The following is a 22,181-nucleotide window of genomic DNA, read 5'->3' on the forward strand; positions in this document are numbered from 1 at the left end:
AGCGCGGGACGGGAAGAAGGAGCGCTGCCTCCCCTGTGGCTTGAAAGTTGCTTCCAGGTTACGCTCCCGGAAGCAGGAAGTTGTCGGCATATCCTCCCCGCCCCGCGGCTTGCTGTCCCCGAGGCGGGAGGAGCCCGAGGGGCGCGGGCCCCGCATGTGAGTGACTGGGGCCCGAGGCCGGGAGGGGGGAGGCAGCTCTGTGACAGCCTCGCCACCGCACCTGTCAATGATATCCTCGCGCAGCCCACCGTTCGCTGCCTCTGCCACACACGCCCCTGCGTTAGCCTTTTCTGAGCCTCTGGCGTTTTGCAGACTGACAGCATCCCCCAGCAACTCCCCTGGTGTCGCCTTCACTAAGACGTTTCCCTTTTTTAAATTGGCTCTGCCCAGGAGAGCAAAGCAAATTCGACCCTGATTGAACTTGTTTCGCAGGCGTCACAGCAATGTCCAAAACAGCGGTGCTAGCGGAGTGTAGATTTTACTGTCCCTTTTGACATATTTCTAATTTCTTTTGTATACTGAGAGTAGATTCCCCGCCCCCCTCCGAAACATCTTTTTCTGATCATTGTTAAGGAGGGATTTCTTTCTTTCTTTCTTTCTTTCTTTCTTTCTTTCTTTCTTTCTTTCTTTCTTTCTTTCTTTCTTTCTTTCTTTCTTGTGATCTTGGTATATGATAAGCCTGACATGTCGGATTTCAGAAAGGAATATGACTTGGTTTATTGATCCGAGTAAATTAGCTGTTTGCAACTGCCTTCTAGAACAAGGAAATTCACCTGCCTCATGTTGCGTGGTATTTTAAGACCATTAACTCTGCAAGCTACACTTTGGTGTGAGAGACGACATAGCCGTGGTATTCGCCAATATATTTCTTTTAAAGTACTTGGCCATCTCCTTATAATAGGGACTACTCTCAGATACTTACTATTCTGACTTTCTCCGTTTGCTCATTTGGTTGTTCCATGGTGAACCTTCTATGGACATCTTTCCCTTAATAAATTTGGTTGCATTATCACAGTTTCCCTCTAAGGAACAACATGCCTTAACCTAAATTCAGTTTTGCTACACTGAAGTTTTGACTGAAGTTCACAACCCACAACTTGAATACTACAGGCTCTGTTTGACCTTTCTGATTTGGACCAGAATAATTTTCAAGATCTAGTTTGGATCCCTGTTCTTCCACGGCTGCTCTAAAACTACACACACACAAATGTCCAAGTGTGAAATTCCTAACCTGCTCACCTAAAGTCTCAGGCTAATGTATTTTTAAAAAATGGTAAGAAGGAAAAGCAAAATAAATAAGCCATTAGTTACATTAAATTAGTTTGGGAACAGAATGATCACTTTAGTTCCTTTCTATAAATTTGTTCAACAGACATTGATTAAATTTCCGTGTCTCTGAAGTGAATTTCCATGTCTGTTATTAGTTTATGTTATTTTCTCCACTTATTTCTGCTCTCAAGAAACAATATAGTGTGAGAGGGAGAAAAGGAAATAGATGTAATACAAGATGATAGAATTGTGTTAAAGGTTCAAAGGGCAGAAATCAAGGTTGGAATAGAGTTTACTCATTGGCCAAAGTACTAGGGGCTAGGTTTTGTAGGCAGAGGAAATGATGTGTACAAAAGCAAAAAGATGTGAAATAGTAGGGCAATGAAGAACATGAGGGAAGAATGGGGAATGAGACTAAACAAGTAGGCAGTAACCAGACCATAAAGGACCATGCTAAGTAATTTGGACTTCATCTTATAACAATAAAGTATTTAATTTGGGAATTGAGACAAATGTTTTAGATACGTAATCTTGTAATCCTTTAAAAACATTGTTGGAAAGACACAATCATCCTCATTTATAAATGAAAACTCTGAGGCTTAGAGAGGTTGAACAGTGTCTCATGGCCACAAAGTAGATGGAGAGTCTAGTATTTGCATCTAACTTTTTCTAACTCCAGTGCCTGTGTTCTTAACCACCATGCTGTATTCCCTAGCAGGGCATGGGGAGTCAAGGAAGGTACTTTGAATAGATGAGCAATGTGAACCAGTTTGTGTTTTAAAGAAGTAATTTGTAGAGAAGGTAGAGGATGGATCAAAAAGGAGAAGGAAGATGGAAAGTGTAGAGATTAAATGTATCTTTGTGATGGTCTGTGGGAGAGATGTTGATCACCTTGACTGCCATTAATGTAGAGCTAAAGAGGAGGTGATGAATGTGAACTATGCAGGATGTAGAATTGAGGATTTGGTCATTGGTTCATTGGTGGAGATGAGGAAGCAGGAGGAGAGATATTGCACTTTAGAGTTGCCTAGCTGGCATAGCTGTTTATTTGGGATAACTGAGAACCTCTGGGGTGATGTCATATCGGTGTTTAGGACATACTTATATTATTAAAGAAATTCTGTATCAAATAGGACAAAGGAGAGATTTACATTTAGTCTGACCTCTTAACCTGTTTTCTGCTTTAAACATTTTTATTGATACATTCTGTCAGAGTCACTCTATCAGCTATGCTTCTGTCCTGTGTTTTCCTAGACTGAGACCCGGAAGGAATTGTGGAGAACATCTCATCATAGCTGTCAGTTGCTTCCTTTTATTCCTGAAGTAATCCCTCAGAAGTGAACAGCTCCCTGGCTTACCTCTCCCAGGCCTCTCCTGAAAGCAGGATTTCTTAACCTCAGCATTCTTAACGTTTTGAGCAGGACAGTTTGTTGTGGGGAGCTGTCCTGTGCATTGTAGGATGTTAACTCTTAACCCACTAGATGCCTGTAGTACCCCTGCAGTTTTTGTTTGTGTGTGTCTGTGTTTATGTATAACTTTATTTGGAGCAAAATACATCATCTACAACCTATTGCCAAGTGCATTAACATGTGTCCCCCTTGCACTGAAGATGGTAGCTTTCAGTTATATAAGAGATTCTTTTGTTTAAGATCAGAAGTAAATATAGGTCTAGGAGACTTGCTGCAAGATGTTAGTTGTGGCCATGTTGGAGAAATTAGATATCTCAGGTTTTCCTATCTGTTCCCTTTGGTTTTTCTCTTCTTGAGACTTTGAAATTGGCATGGAGAAGGAAAAAAAGTCATTGGAAAATACTGAGTACCCCTCCAGTTTTGACAGTCAAAAATGTCTCCAGGCATTGCCCAATGTCCCCTGGGAGGCAGAATTGCAACGTACTGTTCTACAGCAGTGTCTCCTAGTTGGGGGTGTGAGATTTGGAATCAGCAGGGAAGAGATTTGAAAACTTCTGCACCTGAGTCACACTCCCAAGGTTTCTGACAATTCAGTATATCTCGGGTGGTGCGTGATTCCTTGATTTCTGTAACTCTGCTAGTGATTCTGCCTGTGCCCCTGCAGGTATAAGCCACTGTTAAGAGTCAAGCTTGCTGTTCGGAACTTCTCTCTGTGGCAAAGCTCATTTCTGCCAGAGTTGGACCTTCTTTCTGGAGGTAAAGGGATTACTATCAAGCTTCAGCTGATTTCACTCAGTCCTCTCATACTCAATGCTTAGCCATGACTTTGTGTTTGATTATTTTTTTTAAGGGACAATTTGATTTTTTAAAAATACAAACCTTGTGTTGAGGGTTGACTTTCAGTTGATCGCAGCAAAGGAGCTGCTCTGCTAGTATAACTTAAAGGGACAAGAATTTTTTTGTTGTTTTTTTAATTAACATGACATCCACTAGATGCCAGTAGTACTCCCCATTCCTCCCCACCCCCTCCTGTAGGCAACCTGTTTTCTGTCTCTAGATTTGCCTATTCTTGACTTTTGATATAAATGCAGTCATGTAATATGAGTGTTTTATGACTGTCGTCTTTCACTGAGCATAATGTGTTCAAGTTTCATCTATATTGTAGCATGTGTCAACACTTTATTCCTTTTTATTTTCCAGTAATACTCCCTTGTATGGGTATTATTATCCATTTTGTTTATCCATTCAGCAGTTCATGGATATTCGGGTTGCTTCCATTTTTTTTTTTAATGTTGTAGAATTATCAGTTCTTTTGTTTCTTTTGGGGAGGGGATGGGGGAAGGTAATTAGGTTTGTTTATTTATTTATTTTTTAATGGTAGTACTGGGGATTGAACCCAGGACCTTGTGCATGCTAAGCATGCGCTTTACCACTAAGCCATACCCTCCCCACTGCTTCCTTTTTGAGCTATTATGAATAATGCTGCTTTGAACAAATGAACTTGTTCATGTACAAGTTTTCATATGGATATCTGTTTTAAATTATCTTGAGTGCATACTTAACACGTGGAATTACTGAGTCCTATGGTAACTCTATGTTTGAATTTTTGAGGAACTTCCAAACTGTTTTCCAAAGAAACTACACCACTTTACATTCCCACCAGCAGTGTATGAATTCCATTGCTCAACATCCTTGCCAACACTGTTATTATCTGACTTTTTAATTATAGTCATTCCAGTGAGTGAGAAGTGCTTATCTCATTGTGGTTTTGATTTAAATTTTCCTTATAGCTAACGGTATTAAATATCTTTTCATGAGTTGATTGGCCATTTCTATATCTTCTTTGGAGAAATGTCTATTCAAATACTTTGCCCATTTTTTAATTGGGTTGTCTTTTTACAGTTGAGTTGTAAGAATTCTTTATGAACTCTGAATACCAGCTCCTTATCAGATATATAATTTGCAAATATTTACCCCCATTCTGTGGGTGGTTGTTTCTTTCTTAATGGTATTATTTGTAACACCAAAATTTTGTTAATTTTGATGTAGTCTAATTTATTTTGCTTTTGATACTCATGCTTTTGGTGTCATATCTAAGAAACCATTGCCTAATCCAGTGTTAGAAAGCCCCCCTACAACCCTAACTCTAACCCTGATACCATAAACAAAAATTACCTCAAAATGATCAAAAAACCTAAACTTAAGAGTTAAAACTATAAAACTCTTAGAAGAAGACATAGAAGGAAAACTGTGGTTTCAGGAAGCATCCAAGTTCATTCTTTGGCATGTGGATATTCAGTTGTCCAGCACCATTCGTTGAAAATACTCAGTGCTTTTTGAGGTTAGAAGCACTTTGGGGATGAAATATGTGAAATAAGAGAACCCTCTGCAGCAAGAAACAACAGCAACAACAACAGAAGAGAAAATAGATGTCAAGCACTGCTTTCCTCATGTAAATGGAGAAAAACGTTGTTCTGTAGCACAAGCACTTTAAGAAAAAACTGTTTAATTTCATTTTACAAATGTTACAGAGAGAAGTCTATTTTGCCTTTGGTTTTTGCCTTTTATTCTCTCGCCACTGTGAAACAATCTGGCTTTAAAATAAATATGAGAACACAAATTGAATTTTGAAATGAGTTCTAGATCTTAGGTCTTTTAAAGTATATAAAATACAAACAGAATGCCCTTTATTGTCTAAAATTGTATTTACAGAAAAACATGAGGACTCAAACCTGCTAGGTCTGAAGAGCTCCCAGGCCATGGTTTTGTGTTGTCTAAAATCCTTGCTCTGCCAGGAACAAAACATAACCATGTTCCTCAGTAAATCTTGTCTTCAGTTATCAGTTCCTTTTCTTGTATTGCTAAAAAGTTCGTATGATGTAAAAGGAAAGAAATAATTGATCAAAAACACTTTCCATACTCCATTTCTTTTTATTTTAGTAAATTACCAGTAGCAGATCTCCTGTGATTGGTTTCAGAAGTCATTTGGATGGCACTAGTGTTTCTGAGTCCCTTTAGGAATTTATTGCACTCTGGACTGGTGCTCGTCAAAGTGTTTGGGAACCAGTGCTGGTCTGTAAACTCGTTGTTACTAGCCTACAATTAAGAAACACTTAAAAATTTGTATCAGAGAATTGGGAAGAACTGGTCCTTCCCCAAAGGTGGTCAAGAAACACTGTTCTAAGGGAAGTAACCTTGAGGAGAAAGTACTCTAAAGAAACTAACTTTTTACATTTATTTTTCTCTCTCTCTCAGGGATTTTGTATTAGAAGACATGGATCTTGCTGCTAATGAGCTCAGCATTTATGACAAACTTTCAGAGACTGTTGATTTGGTGAGACAGACAGGCCATCAGTGCGGCATGTCAGAGAAGGCAATTGAAAAATTTATCAGACAGCTACTGGAAAAGAATGAACCACAGAGGGGGCCACCCCAGTATCCCTTCCTTCTAGCAGTGTACAAGGTAACAAGGTGTTCTGATTTGGAAATAGCTTAGACAGAGCACAAACTGCAGCATTCACCCTAAATATTCATGTTGACTGATTCCACCATTGAACCTTGGTTTTTCTATGAATAAATTGGCCTTTACTCTTCATTACCATGTTTTATTAGGAAATTTAACTCTTTTGTTAAATGTCCTAGGTGAAAGCTGTGTATTTATAATTAAGTGTATTTGTGCATATTTTTAAATGGTGGATATAGCCTTGGTCCATATGATTGAAGCTTGGTGAGCCTTGCAGTTCCCACAGTCCTCAGACTTTAAATGCTTTCAGAAGTGAATGTAAATGTCTTGTTTATGAAAATGGATTAGTTCTTAAAGCACTTTGGAAGTAATAGAAGATGCCTGTTTTTTATGGGGGGGAGGTTTGCTGGGACAATTATTAATCCATTTCCTGTCTTTCCTTGTAGGTCCTCATAACCCTGGGATTAATCTTGCTCACTGCCTACTTTGTGATTCAACCTTTCAGCCCATTACCACCTGAACCAGTGCTTTCTGGAGCTCACACCTGGCGCTCACTCATCCATCACATCCGGCTGATGTCCTTACCTATTACCAAGAAGTATATGCCAGAAAATAAGGGAGTGCCTCTGCATGGGGGTGATGCAGACAGACCCTTTCCAGGTAGAATGCTGCATGTACTACTTATTAGGTAACGGCTTTCTTGGCAGTGTATCATGTGAAAGGAAGTAACATTTATTGATATCTAATGAGAGACACTCTCCCTATGTTGTCTCATTTAATTCAATCCTCAGTAAAACCTCATGGGATGGGTTTTATTACCCCATTTTGCAGATTGAGAAACTGAGTGGTTTTGCTCATAGAAGGGATCTGAGTATATCTTATTCTACTGTTTTTTCTCCTATGATCCCTATCTATGGTAGATATTTTAATAAATAGCTATTGATTTTTTGAGAGCTTCTGAATCCAGATCCTCTAATAGTCCTTAGCCTATTGGGCTAGGTTTTTGTCTAGGTATATCCCTCTTTTTCAGTTTAGTCTTTTCTCTCTGTCTCACAGTTCGCTTATGTAGTGCTCCTAAGTATACAATTTTGCCAATAAGTTGAATTCAAGAAACACTTAAATTTAGTAACAACATATCAATAGTAGCACAGGAATTCCTAGTCCGGTAGTCTGTTTTAGGAGTTGCCTTTTGAGAATAGTATAACAAGATAAGACTCGAAGTTTACTTTATGAGAACAAATAGATACTATTTGGGGACATTATTTTATGTATATTTTTATTAGTTGTTTATCTTACTTGCCCATATGAAAGAATGCATAAATTAATATCACAAATGAATTATGGAGCTTTTTGTGTAACCATGTTCTGAAACCATTAGGCTCCAGCATAACTATTTAGGAAGTATGTTTTCTCTTCAATGTTGTTTTCAGGAAAAATTTAGTAGTTAAAGCTAAACCTTATAATCATAATACCATTCTTTAAGCCAAGACCTAGCCAGTCATAAAAATCATCATTTGGCTTTGAAAGCTGTTTTTGTACCCTTGAGGAAATTATGGAAAGATTTCCAGAATTATATCAAAATCAGAGGAAGGGAACATTGTAAAACAAAAACCCAGCCTATAAGTTTTTTTTAAAAAATTAGTTCATATATTTAGACTTTTTAACTCCAGATATATTTTCCTTGTACTTATTGGGAATGTTGTTTTTGAAATGTCGTCAGCAAAGCTCATACAAATGAAGTTTCCACCTCCTATCAGGAGCATCCAGAGCATGTAGGGGAAAGAGACAGAGAAACTTGTCAGTGAGGGCAGCCTGTGCTGCTTCTTCACATGCATCAGTTTCTTTTCCTGTCTTCCCCTCACAGCCTCCCTAGAGTCAGCTTCTGCTCTTTGGCACGTGAGGTGAAGTCAACAGTTTTTAGGACCAGATTGATGGCATTTCTACTTTCTTTCTCCCCATCCTGTGAAGTACAACTCCACAGACTGTTGAGTTAAGAAATAATAGTCAATGGACAATGATTGTTCATTCTCTGTATTGGAGCTTAAAAATTTAAGAAACATTTAGTATCTTGTCGACAAGCCAGATTGTTTGGCCACTCCAAATGAATATTTTGCCTTGCAGGTGGAAATAAAACAAGTCCTTAGAGCTCACTTGTAAAGAGAGAGCATTGGAAGGGTGTGGCTTTACGTCTTTAATGTTGTTGATTCTATTAAAGTGCTGCTTTTACTTGTAAATGTGAATATCGCACCCTGTTTTCCTGTGTGGGATAATTCTGGGAAGCTATAGACATGTAAAACTAACAGCGCTTTGCAGAGCATTTGGAAGGAAACTTAAGAATGCATAATGCTATAAGGAGAGAACAGAAACATATTGGGGAGAATTAGGTGCAAGAAGTGTGAACTGCCGGGCCTGTAAGAGGGCCAGAAAAGTAAAAAATATATAAATTATTGTTCCTGTTGTCATAATGCCAGAAAGCAACTGCCTTTCAGTTAGGACTACTTAGCAACACTTTTAAAGTAAATGTGGAGGCAGAATGGTGTGGCAGACTCAGCTCCCTGTAGGAAAGCCCTTCAGCATATTGTCTCCTTAATAGCTGACTGGTTATCTGACACTCCCTGCAGCAGTGCCTTGGGAATGATGGAAGGCGACGGGAGCGGCAGTGCTGTACCAGTGGTGGTAGGTTTCCTCCTGACCACTGGTGGTTCTTCCTCTTGACTCTACCCAGGGAACAAAAGGCAACAGAAGTGGGGTTCTTTTTCTAGATTTCAGCTTCGGGTAGGAAACCTTGCCCCTAAGTCCTCTTCATAGGGAGAATGAAGTGACTCTGTAGTGACTCATGTATACGTCCCACTTTGCGGCAGAAAATAAATAAACTGACTTGTTTAGTCTTAACAGATATCAGGCCCTGTTCAAAGGGCTTTCGATATATCAACTCACTTGATCTTTATAATGTTCCTGTGCACTAGATTCTGGGTTTATGTCTGTTTTAAAGATGAAGACACTGAGGTACAGTGAGATTAGCTCACTTGCCCAAGACCCCAAGGTTAGTAAGTCATGGAACCATGATTTGAACCGAGGCAACCTGTCTTCAGAGTCTGAGCACTTAACCTCTGATGTGAGGCATTTGTAGCCACATGGTATACCTGAAGAGTCTAGCTCTAAGTTTGATTTTAGAGTTCTACACTCCTTCTCTCAGGTCACCAGATGCTTTCTCTCTCAGCTCCCTAGTCCCTGAAGAAACAAAGTTTTTTCTGGCTGGTACTGCATGTCCAATGATAAATGATCCCCCTTTAGAATTTTCCTGAACTAATCTTTTCCTAGACATTCAGCCCAGCTCATGCTCCCAATCTGCACCCTTATAGGTAATGTTTGACTTATTGTTTGACTTAATCCTTTCTCTTATTAACCCATAGGTTTCCCTTCACATTCACATTCTTATTTCACTGCCCTAGCCCCAGCTTCATATCTTTATAGCCACTTTGACCCTCCAGCCATCCTCTTGGCTTTCACCCAATGGAATCATTGAGTCTTAGAGCTCAAAAGGAACTTTAGAGTTGATTTAGTACATACTTTAAACATACCCCTGTTTTATAAAGAGGAAATTGAAGCCAGGAGATGTGAAGAGCTTGCTTACCCAGCTAAAAGTGGCAGACTAGCACTTGACCCTTAGTTTCTTAATTCTAGTCTAGCACTCTTTCTGTCACGTCACATTTACTGCTCTGCCCTCAGCTAAGCCAGGTTCCAGCATGTTCGGCCCAATGATTTTGTTTACTTGGGGCATTTATAATTTTTTTGCATTTTATTTTTTATTGAAGCATAGTTGATTTACAATGTTAGTTTCAGGTATACAGCAAAGCAATTCAGTTATACATAAACCCACATATGTTTACACATGTATTTTCAGATTCTTTTCCATTATAGCTTACTACAGGTAATTGAATATAGTTCCCTGTGCTATACAGTAGGTCTGAGCATTTATAATTTTTGATTTACTACCCATATATACTGAGGAGGCCCGGGACAGTTCTCATATACAATGAGAAGGTGTATCTCTGTATCTGTACTGCATAATTGGAACTTTATGTATCCATGAACTTTCAAGAGAAGGTTGAAGTGAATCTACAAATATCAAGGAGATTTGGGAATAGCAGATCATTCATTGACTTAGAACTAAGATTAGGGCCTAATCAGACTTAGAGCCCAGGCCAGTGCCCAAAGATGAAAAGCTGAGACCTATTTATTTGTAAATAAAAGAATAAAGTGATAATAGCTCTGTTAAGCACTTACAGTATAACAGGCACTGTGCCACGTACTGAGCTGTGTATTTCTTGGTCTTCACAGCAGTCATATAAGGTAGTTAACATGTTTATGTCCATTTCAAAGATGAGGAAACTGATGTGCATGGAGATTGACTATCTTACCTGAAGTTTCACATTTAGAGATAAATTTTTATACAAGGAGAATTCATAAAAATAGATGGACTCTGTGGTTTGGAATGGTTCAAACGCTTTGCTTCCTAAAGGCAAACCTGTGGGCAAAATGATTTCATGGATTCCTTCCATCCCTATAGTGTATGAAAGTGGCTCCAGGCCTGCTGCCACCCATGCAGGGGACCTGGCCATGGGCGCCTCCACCATGAAGACTTCACCCCTGCCTTATGCCTAGCATGCTAGAAGTGCTAAGCAAAACAAACTGCTGGAGAGTAGCCTGATTAAATACTGAGCACACACCAAAGTCACAGAAACTCTGTCGTGGACTTTGCGGGCTTTTCTTGGGTACGTTTCTAATATGAGAAATCTAATATAAGAAATCATGAGGTTATATTTATTTAATCTTTATTTTGAGGTTTCTCCAAATTCAGATTACTTGTTTGAATTTTCTCCCCATGGACCTAATCCTATTGGTAAAGCTTCCAAAAAGTCAAGATTTCATTCATTCATTCAGTGAATGTGTATTGAGACCCTGTTGTACACCAGGCACTGTTCTCAACACAGCAGCGAACAAAGCAGACAGTCCCTCTGCTTTTGTGGAGCTAGTCTTGGCTTTGTACCTTTCTTCTTCCCTATCCTTTTCAACCAGTGGGAGGGTTTTTTTGGTCCTGGAAATAAATCTTTTTTTTTTTTCCTCTTGCTAGGTTAATCTGTGTAAAAAGACTCTCTCCACTCAGAATTTCAGGGTATGTTATTGTTGTCCACAGAGAGCCAGCCTGAGTGCATTTTCTTTGTAAACAACTCTCAGGCACCAGGAAGCTTCCTGACAGGCCTTGGCTCACCGCTTCTCTGCAGAGTGCCCAAACTTCAGAGAAGGCTGGGAAGTTACAGTTTCTGCCTTTCTTAACTTCAAGGCTGTGTTTTTTCTAAGAGACTGTTTTTGATATCTCAAACAGCAAAATGATTCTATAATCAGTGAGAATTTGGAATACAGTTCATGGGTTTTATTGAATTCTTACCTGTGGAGTTTCACTTCTCTGTCACACCTTTTTTTTCTTTTTTTAGGGTAAAATAGCTAGTATAAGGAGGCTATCCGGAGTAAAGAAGCCTTAGAAATCAAAAGAAAGTTAGGAAGTTGCTCTCCGGCTTCCACTGGCCTTTCTGTCTGGTGCTGCAGAAAGGGTGGATAGAAACAGTGGAGGACTAGAAAGAAGTGAGATGCAGCATTTTAGATAATTGAAAAAAGCTGTGGACTGGGATGGCATGGGATGGTCTGCTGTGTGCTGTTGGCTGTTTTCTAGGATGGGATTTTGCTCACTCTGTGGTATGTTGTCTGCAGCCAGTTGTATAGAGAACAAATCAGATTAAAGTTTCTCAGATAGATGGAGGCCAAGTTGAAGTCTAGGCATTTCTCCCTTTGTTTTGGAAATTCTATGAGAAGTGGAGAAAGAACCCCAACTGTGCACTGCCCCCGCTCCCAGACACTTCACTATCTGGTTTTTCCTCAGCCCCGTCCCACCAAGTAGGTACATTCTTTACCTACCTTGATGATGAAGGCTGCAGAGAAATCAAAAGTAGCTCTTCCTCCTGAAGTGAGGGCTCCCCTAATTCAGATGGATGGTATAAACTACCCCATTCCAGTGATCCTTTTTTGTCATCCCCTCCCCCTTTGCTGGCCACCAGCCTGGCCACAGGGCCTGTCTTCCAAGATGACTGAACTCTACACTAAATGTTAATATTCTCAACTTGAGTTTTCATGGTCTCCAAAGACTTTTTTTTCTGGAAAATACGTAAAACACATACGAAGACAGTAGAGAGGTGTAAGATGTTGATTTTTAAAAATACACTTCTGAAGTATATAAATTTTCTCACCTTTATCCATCTAACTCTTCCACCCAAGCAACCACTGGTAATAATTTGATATACATCCTTCTGAATTTGTCCATGGCTGTACAGATTGATATACTTAATATCTGTAAATATAAAATACTTTTGGTTTACACACACAAGACAGGGCTTATGAACATATTTTTGGCTAGACATATTATATTAGTTTCTAAGGCTGCCATAACAAAGCACCACAGACCAGGTAGATTAAAACAACAGAAATTCATTCTCTCACAGTTTTACAGGCGAGAAGTCCAAAATCAAGGTGTTAATAGGGTTGTACTCCCTCTCAAAGGCTCTAGGGAAGAATCCTTCTTTGCCTCTCCAGCTTCTGGTGGTTGCCATCAATTCTTGACAGTTCTTAGCTGCAGTAGCCTAACTCTGGTTTCCATCTCTACATGGCCACCTTTCCTCTGTGGGTCATTGTGTGTCCTCTCCTCTTATAAGGACACCGTTTAGATTGGATTTAGGGTCCACCCTACTTCAGTGTGACCTCACCTTAATTAATTATATCTGTAAAGACCCTGTTTCCAAATATAGTCACATTCTGGGGTTCCAGAGGGACTTGAATTTTAGGGAGGACACTATTCAACCCAGTATACACATTTTTCAGGATTTCATATTATTCCATTCTGTGAGTATTCCATTATTTAACAGTTTCTAGATTTTTTGCTATTATTTAAAAAAAGGACTTGGGACATTCATATAAACATATTTTTATATACATATACGATTATTTCTATAAGATAGATTCTTGAAAGTAGAGTAACAGGGTCAAAGGGCATGCACATTTTATATTTCAATAAATACTAACAAATTATCTTCATAAACTTACACCAATGTGTAACTTTCATTAAAGCATATGCTGATCATCAGCACTGGATATTATCATTGTTTTGCCAGTCAGAAAACTGAAAAATGGTATCTCCCTTTAAGTTGCATTTCTGTGGTTATTAGTGGAGTTGGTTGGATGTCTTCTCATGTTTTTTTCAGGCAATTTATGTTTATTTTTCTGTGAATTACTTGTTCGTATTTCTTTGCCCTTTTAAAATTTTTGATCAAATAGGGTTTATTATATATTAGAGATATTAATTCTTTGCCTCTTAATATGCAAACATTAGCTGAATCTGTCCATTTTTTTCCTTTATGACATCTTGGTTTATGTCTTGCTTAGGAAACCTTTCTTGCTCCCAGACTTATAAAAATCATCTCATATTTTTCTCTAATATTTTTTAAATTTGTTTTATCCATTTAGCTAGAATGTTTTTCAGTGTATACTGAAGGATAGGGAGCATACTTTGTTTTCTTCCAAATAGATGGCCACTTGTCCCAATATCATTTACTGGATCCATCCTGTATTGAATCAAAATTGACCTTTATCACAAAGTAAGTATTCTCATATGTATATATACTAGATCTGTTGCCACGTTCTTTATTGTGTTTTATTAAGCTTTTTATCTGTTCCTTGTAAGAACATACAGTTGATTCTCATTATTTGCTGTAGTTTTGTTCTATAAAGTTCCTGTAAACACTGAATTAGTGAATACTGACCCATTGTCCCCAGGGGAAATACAGAGTTTGGTTCCTGAAAGCCTCTGGCTACATTTTCATCAACTGATCAATACATGACCCTGTTTTATGTATGTGTCTGTTTAAAGACACCTTATTTAAAAGATATTTTGATTCATTAACATTGAACTCACAGTCAGCACTATAACTCATGTCTGAAAAAAGTTTATTTAACACATGTATTTTCTCTGTAAGGTACATCACAGCCTTCTTTCACTCAGGAACACTAGGTAGTACTTCAGCACTATACTTGGGGGTCATTTTTTAAAATTCATAAACTATTTTTAGAGCAGTTTTACATTCACAGAAAAATTGAGAGGAAAGTACAGAGAGTTCCCATATACCCTCTGACCCCCTAAGCACACAGCCTCCCTTAGGGGCCACTTTTAACAGCAAAGTCACCAAGAAAAACACACACACACACAAAAAGTGGCACTAAATAGGCAGCAAAAAGGACACTTATTTACAGTATGAGAGGTGAAACAAAAAGAACAGTCGCCTTGTTCCACTTCAGCTGGGATTTGTCACTTGGTATTGTGAAAGCACCGGCAGTATTGATTTGCAGGTTACAAATAAATTGTAGGGAGTTGGCAAATTCATAGATAGGAATCTGTGAATAATGAGGATTGGCTGTACTATTTTAATTATAATAGCTTTATAGAATGCTACTAATTTTTTTTATCTGGTTAAAGCAAATCTCATTATTTTTCTTTTTCAAGAATTTATTATCTACAACTCCTACAATTCAATAATAGAAAGACAAATAACCCAATTAAAAATGGGCAAAAGATTTGAATGGACATTTTTCCAAAAAAGATATACAGACAGCTGATATGCACATGAAAAGATGCTCAGCATCGTTAGCCATCAAGGAAATGCAAATCAGAACTGCAGTGAGAAGCCACCTGATACCTACCTACCTAAGTATGGCTGTAATAAAAAAAGACAATAAGAAGTGTTGGTGAGGATGTGGAGAAATTGGAACCCTCATCCATTACTGACTGGAATGTGAAATAGTGCAGCTGCTTTGGAAAACAGTTTGGCATTTCCTCAAAAAGCTAAACATAGAGTTACCAAATGACCTAGTAATTCTACTCCTAGGAATGCACACAAGAGAACTGAAAACCTAAGCCCACACAAAAACTTGTACGCAAGTGTTCATAGGAACATTATTCATAATAGCCCTAAAGTAGAAACAACCCAAGTGTCCAGCATCTTATGAACGAATAAACAAAATGTAGTGTATCCTTATTATGGAATAGCACTCAGCAATAGAAAGGAATGAAGAACTGACAGGTGCTACAACATGGATGAACCTTGAAAACTAAATTAAAGAAGCCAGACACAAAAGACCATGTATTACATTATTCCACTTATATGAAATACCAGAAGGGGAAATCCATAGAGAGTGAAATCCATAGAAAGTGGCTTAGGGCTGGTGGGAAAGGGGTTAGAATGGGAAGTGACTGCTAATAGGTACAGGGTTTCTTTTTAGGGTGATGAAAATGTTTTAAAATCAGATAATGGTGTTGGCTACACAACTCTGAATATACTGAAAGCTGCTGCATTGTACACCTTAAATGAATGAATTTTATGATATATGAATTAAATCTCAATAAAGCTGTTTTTAAGAAAATGTATTAAATACACAGAGCAAAACAATGCCCTTTCCCTCCAGTCCTGCCCTCCTCATGCCCAGCACAAAGAAAGGCACGAGCCCTCCAGTGGCCCAGGAGTGGTCAGAGATGAGGGTCTGCAGGTCCCCCATGTGCCCAGTGTCCACCATATAAGGCTCTTAATATATTAACTCTTTCTGTATTCCTGAAGGGAGTATCCTCCATTGATTTTAAGCAATGACCCTACTTCATAATTCATTTGTATTACCAGGATGCCTTCTGGCACTTAAATATTTCCCATAGTTAATTTGGCAGGGAGTGGATTGCTACCTGTTGCTTTTCTCACATATTTTCTCTTCTAGATGAACTTTAGAATGCAGTTGTCACAGCCCCACCCTATCCCCACTGTCACCAGTAAGAAACTCTGATGGGATTCTATCCAAATCCAAATATATGTGTGTTATATATGTGTGTGTGTGTGTTTCTGCATAGACTTGACATTGTTAACATATTTAGCCTTCTCATCCAGGATCATGGTATGATATGTTTATTTATTCAGGTCTTATGTTCTTCAGTAAAATTTTATAGTTTTATCTTCCATGCTAAATTTATTGCCAGCTATTATGAATTAAGTTGTTTTTCCATTTCAGTTTTTAAATGATCATGGCCAGTAGTATAAGAACACTTGATATTTACATGTCTAGAGATCTCTATCTTGTGTTCTGCCACATTATTAAATTCTCTTTTCTTGTTTTCTTTTCCTTTCTTGATTTTTCTTCCCTGGGCTTTCTTCACTTCACTTGCTTTTCAAAACATCTCTACCTGGAAATCCCAAAACTATCTAAAGCTCAGAATAAAACTAAAATAAGTTACAGTTAAAATGATCTCTTGGTCCTCTTAGGTTCAGAACTGCCTGCTCCTAGCCCATGAAGCACCTTTGTGTAAATTAGAAGACTTTCTCCTGACACTTTACTCTTGTCTCCTGGGGAAATCATCATAATTAATTTGTTCATTTAGAACATGACACATTTTCTATGGAAAAATGTGGTAATATTACATGCAGACCTCCAGTGTCTCCTGTGCTGGTGCTGCCTTAGATGAGGAGCTCTGGTTCCATCTCAGCCTGCACAGAGGTTCTCTGCAGTGCTGTTTAGAGCTATAGATTGTGTCATCACTGCTTCTGGAATCACCCTTTCTTCCCAAGCCCACTGCCTCAGTTTAGACTCTAATTATATTTCACCTCTCATCATAGTACAACTCCTCCCTCCCCAAAAAAGGGACAAAAACAAAATACAACCAGCTTCCTCTTCCAAGCCTCTCTCTTCCAGGGCACCTGAATCACAACCCAGAATAACATTCCTAGAAAGAAGCCACAGAAGCCTTCATCACAGTCTTCCTTGGCAACCTCTGTCCTTTTATCCCTCACCCCACCGCATCCTCCGTGCTCTTCCCACCACACTCTGGCGCCTTGGTAATTCCTGTGGCCTCTCTCAGTTTTCTCATCTGTAAAATTAGAATAGCAATGCCTCATCAATAATTACATGGTAAAAAATAAATGATATATAACCTGCGAAAATGACTAGCATTAGGCTTGGCACTTAGCATGTTAGTTTTCTTTCCCCTCCCTCACAAGTACCTTGGAAACTGAAATGCTATGTAATTGTAACATGTCGTTATGATTACTTATGCCTCATGGTATGTCTGTTACCCAGAATTCTTGTATTTTGGCAAGAATTCATCATAGTTGACCTCTAATAAGGAACATTTGAAAATATTCCAGAAGGAAAAGAAAAAAGCATAACTTTGCAGCCTCAGTGTGCCACTGAAACAGATGCCACTAAAGGGCTGCCCCTGGAGGTTCTTTGTGAGCACTATGTGTACTACGCTGTGTGTAGTCCTCTAGTTGATAATCTGCCTGTGGGCAGAGGCGGGTAAGAAGGATGGGTGGCAGCTACCTCAAGGAAACAGGTTCTGTCTGCAAGAGATGGAGGGTGCCTGGAGGGTGCTCAGGAGATGTGCTGGGAGCAAACACACCCCTTCCCCGATGAGGACTTCTTACACTCCACTATTGCTGCCTACTGCTGACTACAGGAAATGTTTTGTGGTTAAGAGTTAATTTCCACATGTGTTTATTGGTTTACAGAACTGACTTCATTTTGGCCACGTTTAGTTGTCTGTTGTCTTTTGTTCTAGGCTCTCTCCTGATTTGGTTTCCATTGGGTTTTAATCAGATTCCATCTGGTGATATTTTGGATTCAAATTAGAGTTTATCACAAACACATATCTCAGAAAACACAGATGAAACCCAGAGTGGAACAGAAAGAAAACAAGAAATAATTCAATAATATTATGAACAGAATAGTCTCAGAGGGAAGGAACACAGAGAAACTGAGAAGGACTGTGTAGAACAGAGCCAACCCCTCAGAGAAGAACCAGCCAGGGAAAGGTGTGGCAGAGCCAGCGAGCACAGTCCTTGTGGGTAGAAGCCATGGTTTGTAGCCCCTTCCGTCTATGAGCTGGGACAGTGCTATCCGGCAGGTGCCGTTCACTTTACTCCAAAGATGGGCCCCTGAAAAGTCCTGTCTCCTCTCCACCCCTTCTCTCTGTACCCTTTTCTCACTCTTCCTTCCCAGAGCCATCCTGGACTCCATTTGTACTTGTGAACCCAGGGTCTAGGGTGCAGATGGGCTCATCACTGACAGTGGACCACCTTTCTTCCTGCCCCTCCGGTTCAGACTGTGGGTCACAGGATAGAAAACAGTAGAACAACTGCGTCTCCGACCCCATGTCGTTGAACGTATCTTCTCCAGCTCTTCAACTTAATTGTTGGTTTGACTTATGAGATACATGTACATGTTAAAAAATATATTTTCCATAAATTCCAAGAGAGTGTACAGAGAAAAGTACCTCTCTTTCTGCCTCTGCCCCGTGGGCCCTCTGTTCCCTTCTCTGAGGCTAACTTATTTCATATGTATCTTTTCAGAAGTCACCAGTGCTTATCATTGTTAGCTTTTAAAAATTATTATATCTTTCTGCTTCCATTGCTGGGGCTACTGAATTTACCCACTGTATCTGCTTACTCCATTTCCCTTCCTCTCTCAGATTTTGACCCCTGGTGGACAAATGACTGTGAGCAGAATGAGTCGGACCCCATCCCTGCCAACTGTACTGGCTGTGCCCAGAAGTTACCCCTCAAGGTAATGCTCCTGGAAGATACCCCCAGAAAATTTGAGAGGCTCCATCCTCTGGTGATCAAGGTGAGCAAGAAGGCTGATTCCCCCACTGATTGACTGCCCATTTAATGGCTAGAAAACATCGAGTTCTGTGACGTTCCTGATAAGTAGTTCCGTGTTGTTTTGTTTCACTTTGTTTTCCGCCTTGCCAAGACGGGACAGCCCTTGTCGTCTGAGGAGCTTCAGCGTTTTTCGTGCCAGTACCCTGAGGTGACAGAAGGCTTCACCGAAGGGTTTTTCATCAAGTGGTGGCGCTGCTTTCCAGAAAGATGGTTCCCATTTCCTTATCCCTGGTGAGTGTGGAAAGGGGCGCTCAGCCTGCCTGTGTGTAGAAAGGGGACAGACCAAATGTCAAAACAGTACTCACCAATGAGACTCCGCTCTGCCTGGCACTGTGTGGGCACTTTACAGTACACCCTTCAAGTCAGATGATACTGAGGAGCGCACTGTTGAAAAACCAATGATGAGAGATAAAGGGGATGAGCCGAAGAGGTGTGTCCAGAGGGGCACCAAGATTGCCTAATATGATCATAATTTACTTCTGAGTATGTGTTTAGCATTTGCGTTTATGCTGAATGAGTCCTGCGCATTGAGGACGGCAGAGAGAGCATGAAGAATAGAAGGGAAACATTTCTTGGCACTTGTTTGTGCCAGGCAGGTGTTTTGTGTCTGTTACTCATTGATGATACTCATAATAGTTCTGGGAAGTAGGAATTATCATTGTCATTTTTCATATCAGAAAAGTTGGAATCAGAGAGGTTAATTACCTTGCTTAAGGTCACCCAGCCAGGATTGAAACCCAGGTCTTTCTCCCTGTTCCTTCCTGTGTCCCATAGAAAACATGGTCCATTTCTTGGGGTGAAAGTTGCTCTCTAGAAAGAAAAGAAAGGTCAGTTTCCTTCTAGAACCATTCCAAAGAGAATTAAAATTGCTTTTTCAGGCCTTGTGTTAATTTCTCAGTGCTTCTGCCTTTCTTTAAATTTACCAGTTACCTGCATGATCAAATACTGGGTTTAACAAGCTAATCGGGTTTCCCACTGTGTGCTGCTCCACCTCAGAAGGTTCACGATTTTTACCCTTTCTTCCCTTCTCCTCTCTCGCCTTGCCTGCTGTTACTTCAGCCTCTTTTCCAAGATGGAATGAATGGAGTATTTCTTTTCTTCCTCTATATGTTATTTTAGCTGGATTTTATAAACACTCCCACCCACATGGACAAATCGTGGCTGTAGAGTTTGTGTGTGTGTACATGTTACAGTTAATTGATTTGGCATGACTCTTCTTCGTGGACCTAGTACTTCAGATATTGTCCTGAGATTTTTCCCTCTTCTTCCACCGCCCACATTTTTCCCACCCTTGCCGAGCTCTTTGCTAGTCATGGAGTTAGGCTGGCTTGCCCAGTTTAATTACTTTTTTCTCTTTCACACATTTTACAGGAGAAGACCTCTGAACAGATCACACATTTTACGTGAGCTTTTTCCTGTTTTCACCTACCTGCCATTTCCAAAAGAAGCCTCCTTGAAAAAGTGCTTCCTTCTTCAACCAGAGCCTATTGTGGGGAGTAAGGTAGGAAATTTTGACTTCCCTACCTCAAAGAAGTAAGCAGGCAGACTACATATGAATGGTCCCTCTTATTCATTTTATAGCTAAGGAAACTGAGTCCCAGAGAGATTAAATGATTTGCCCAAGGACTCAGCAAGTTAATAGGAGGGCTCTCCCCACTGTCCACTGCCAGGTTGGCTTTCCCTAGAGATAAACGAATGAGAAACCTCAGAGAACTGGAAAAGCAAAAAACTTGGGAGCACGAAGAGGTTTGGGGACAGAAGGGCTGGCAGGCACGTGCCCAAGGCAAACAGCCCAGTTTGGGTGGCAGTGCTACTCACATAGTTCGTGGCCGGGTACCCAGAGACCACATTTATGTCTCTGGGGCCAGCAGACTGGGCAAAGCTGCTTTGTGTTTGTGTCTGTTTACTTTTCTCTCAATTGCTCTTTTTTGAGTCTCATTCCTGAGGGAGGTTTTTGAGCCTGGATGGTTTGGAATAATTAAAAGGATGAATTTTGCTTTCTAAAAAATTTAAACTTGCTGAACTGTGACCCCTACCAACTCTGGGTTATGTCTTCAACCTCCTGACTATTGTTTGGCTCCAAATTTGCTGAATTGTGTTAAAAGAATTTCAAAGCCTTTAAAAACAATCATTTTGTCTAGAAGTAAGAACTTCTGTCTGCCAGCTGTAGGGTGGAGGTGCTGGGCTCCTGCCTCGGATTTTAAAGGCGTTTATCCTGCTGTCTTCCGCTAGAACTCGAGGCCCTAATGTGATTTCATCTTCGTAATTATCATATAATTCTGGGCAAGGGCCTTTATCTTGGGTTTTCCCACTTGAATCTTAAATTAATTTCACCAGTCTGCTTAACAGGGACACCAAGGAGCCCAGCCAAAGGGGTAAATACAAAGTTCCTCAGACGTCTATCAGAGTCATCTTGTTGTGGTTCTCAAGGATGTTTTGGGAAGGGGAGTGGCCCAAATAGGCAAAAATCCTGGGAGTCTGGTTTCTTAGAGCATCTGTTCCCCACCCTGGCCCAAGCTCTCCTTTCTCCACAGCCTTGTTACTCCACCCTTTATCCACATCCCTGGGTCCTGGACCCTGGCAGAGTCACATGTCTGTGGGCCCAGGACCCAAGAGGCAGCCTTGGAATAGAAGATAAGCAGTGGGGATTGTTGAGGGATCCTGGGGGAAGAGGTGAAGGGCTCTGAGGCCCGCTTTACCCACTCCACAGTGTTGCCCAGGGCTGTCCCATTCCATCCTGTTGTCTGTTTGTTCTCATCCTGGGTGTGGAGGAACATGGTCCCACCCTCTCTCAGGCCTATATGAAACAGATACATCTGCTTGTTTTTGATTTTGGGGTTTTTTTCAAGACTGCAGTTGTCAGGACTTCTGCCAGTATTAGTTCTGTCAGTCACAGCCAGCTCAGGACATTAGTCCTCCTGTCACTACAACAGCAATTGAAATGACTCTAGTGTTTTCGTGGACACAGAGTCATGGCTGCGGCCTGTGGGAGCAGCAGAGAGACCAAGGTTGGGGGCAAGAGAAGGCTCTGGAGGCCCCAAGTGGTGAAGAGAAAACTAGGATGGGGTCTAGGGGCTCCTGACCCCTGATTTATAAGGGCATCTAAAGGATTTCCCTGAAGGGCAGGGGCTGGGAGGAGGGGGGAAGAGGGGAGGGAAGGGGAGGCCCTAGGGGTTATCTCTCACCATCTAGGATAGGAAGAGAAGCCTGAGCAAGACCAACCTTTCCCTTTATATCTACTCC

At 40.3% G+C, this 22,181-nt stretch overlaps 1 protein-coding gene across 2 annotated transcripts in view; it reads left to right on the forward strand.

The window, feature by feature from the left end:
- C20H6orf89 (chromosome 20 C6orf89 homolog) overlaps positions 1-22,181 on the forward strand; it is a 31,074-nt gene continuing 8,893 nt past the window's right edge. The window contains exons 1-7 of one of the 2 annotated variants that reach the window (XM_006195294.3): positions 5-156; positions 3,343-3,434; positions 5,934-6,141; positions 6,588-6,801; positions 18,746-18,900; positions 19,030-19,169; positions 20,310-20,439. In XM_006195294.3, the coding sequence (XP_006195356.1) occupies positions 5,953-6,141; positions 6,588-6,801; positions 18,746-18,900; positions 19,030-19,169; positions 20,310-20,439 (828 nt within the window). In that variant the 5' untranslated portion in view covers positions 5-156; positions 3,343-3,434; positions 5,934-5,952. Of the gene's footprint in view, positions 157-3,342; positions 3,435-5,933; positions 6,142-6,587; positions 6,802-18,745; positions 18,901-19,029; positions 19,170-20,309; positions 20,440-22,181 lie in introns of both variants that reach the window. The other variant, XM_014568245.2, reaches the window with a different exon arrangement.

The sequence above is a fragment of the Camelus ferus genome, chromosome 20 (genome assembly GCF_009834535.1).
Source record: "Camelus ferus isolate YT-003-E chromosome 20, BCGSAC_Cfer_1.0, whole genome shotgun sequence".
Taxonomy (NCBI): Eukaryota; Metazoa; Chordata; class Mammalia; order Artiodactyla; family Camelidae; genus Camelus; species Camelus ferus.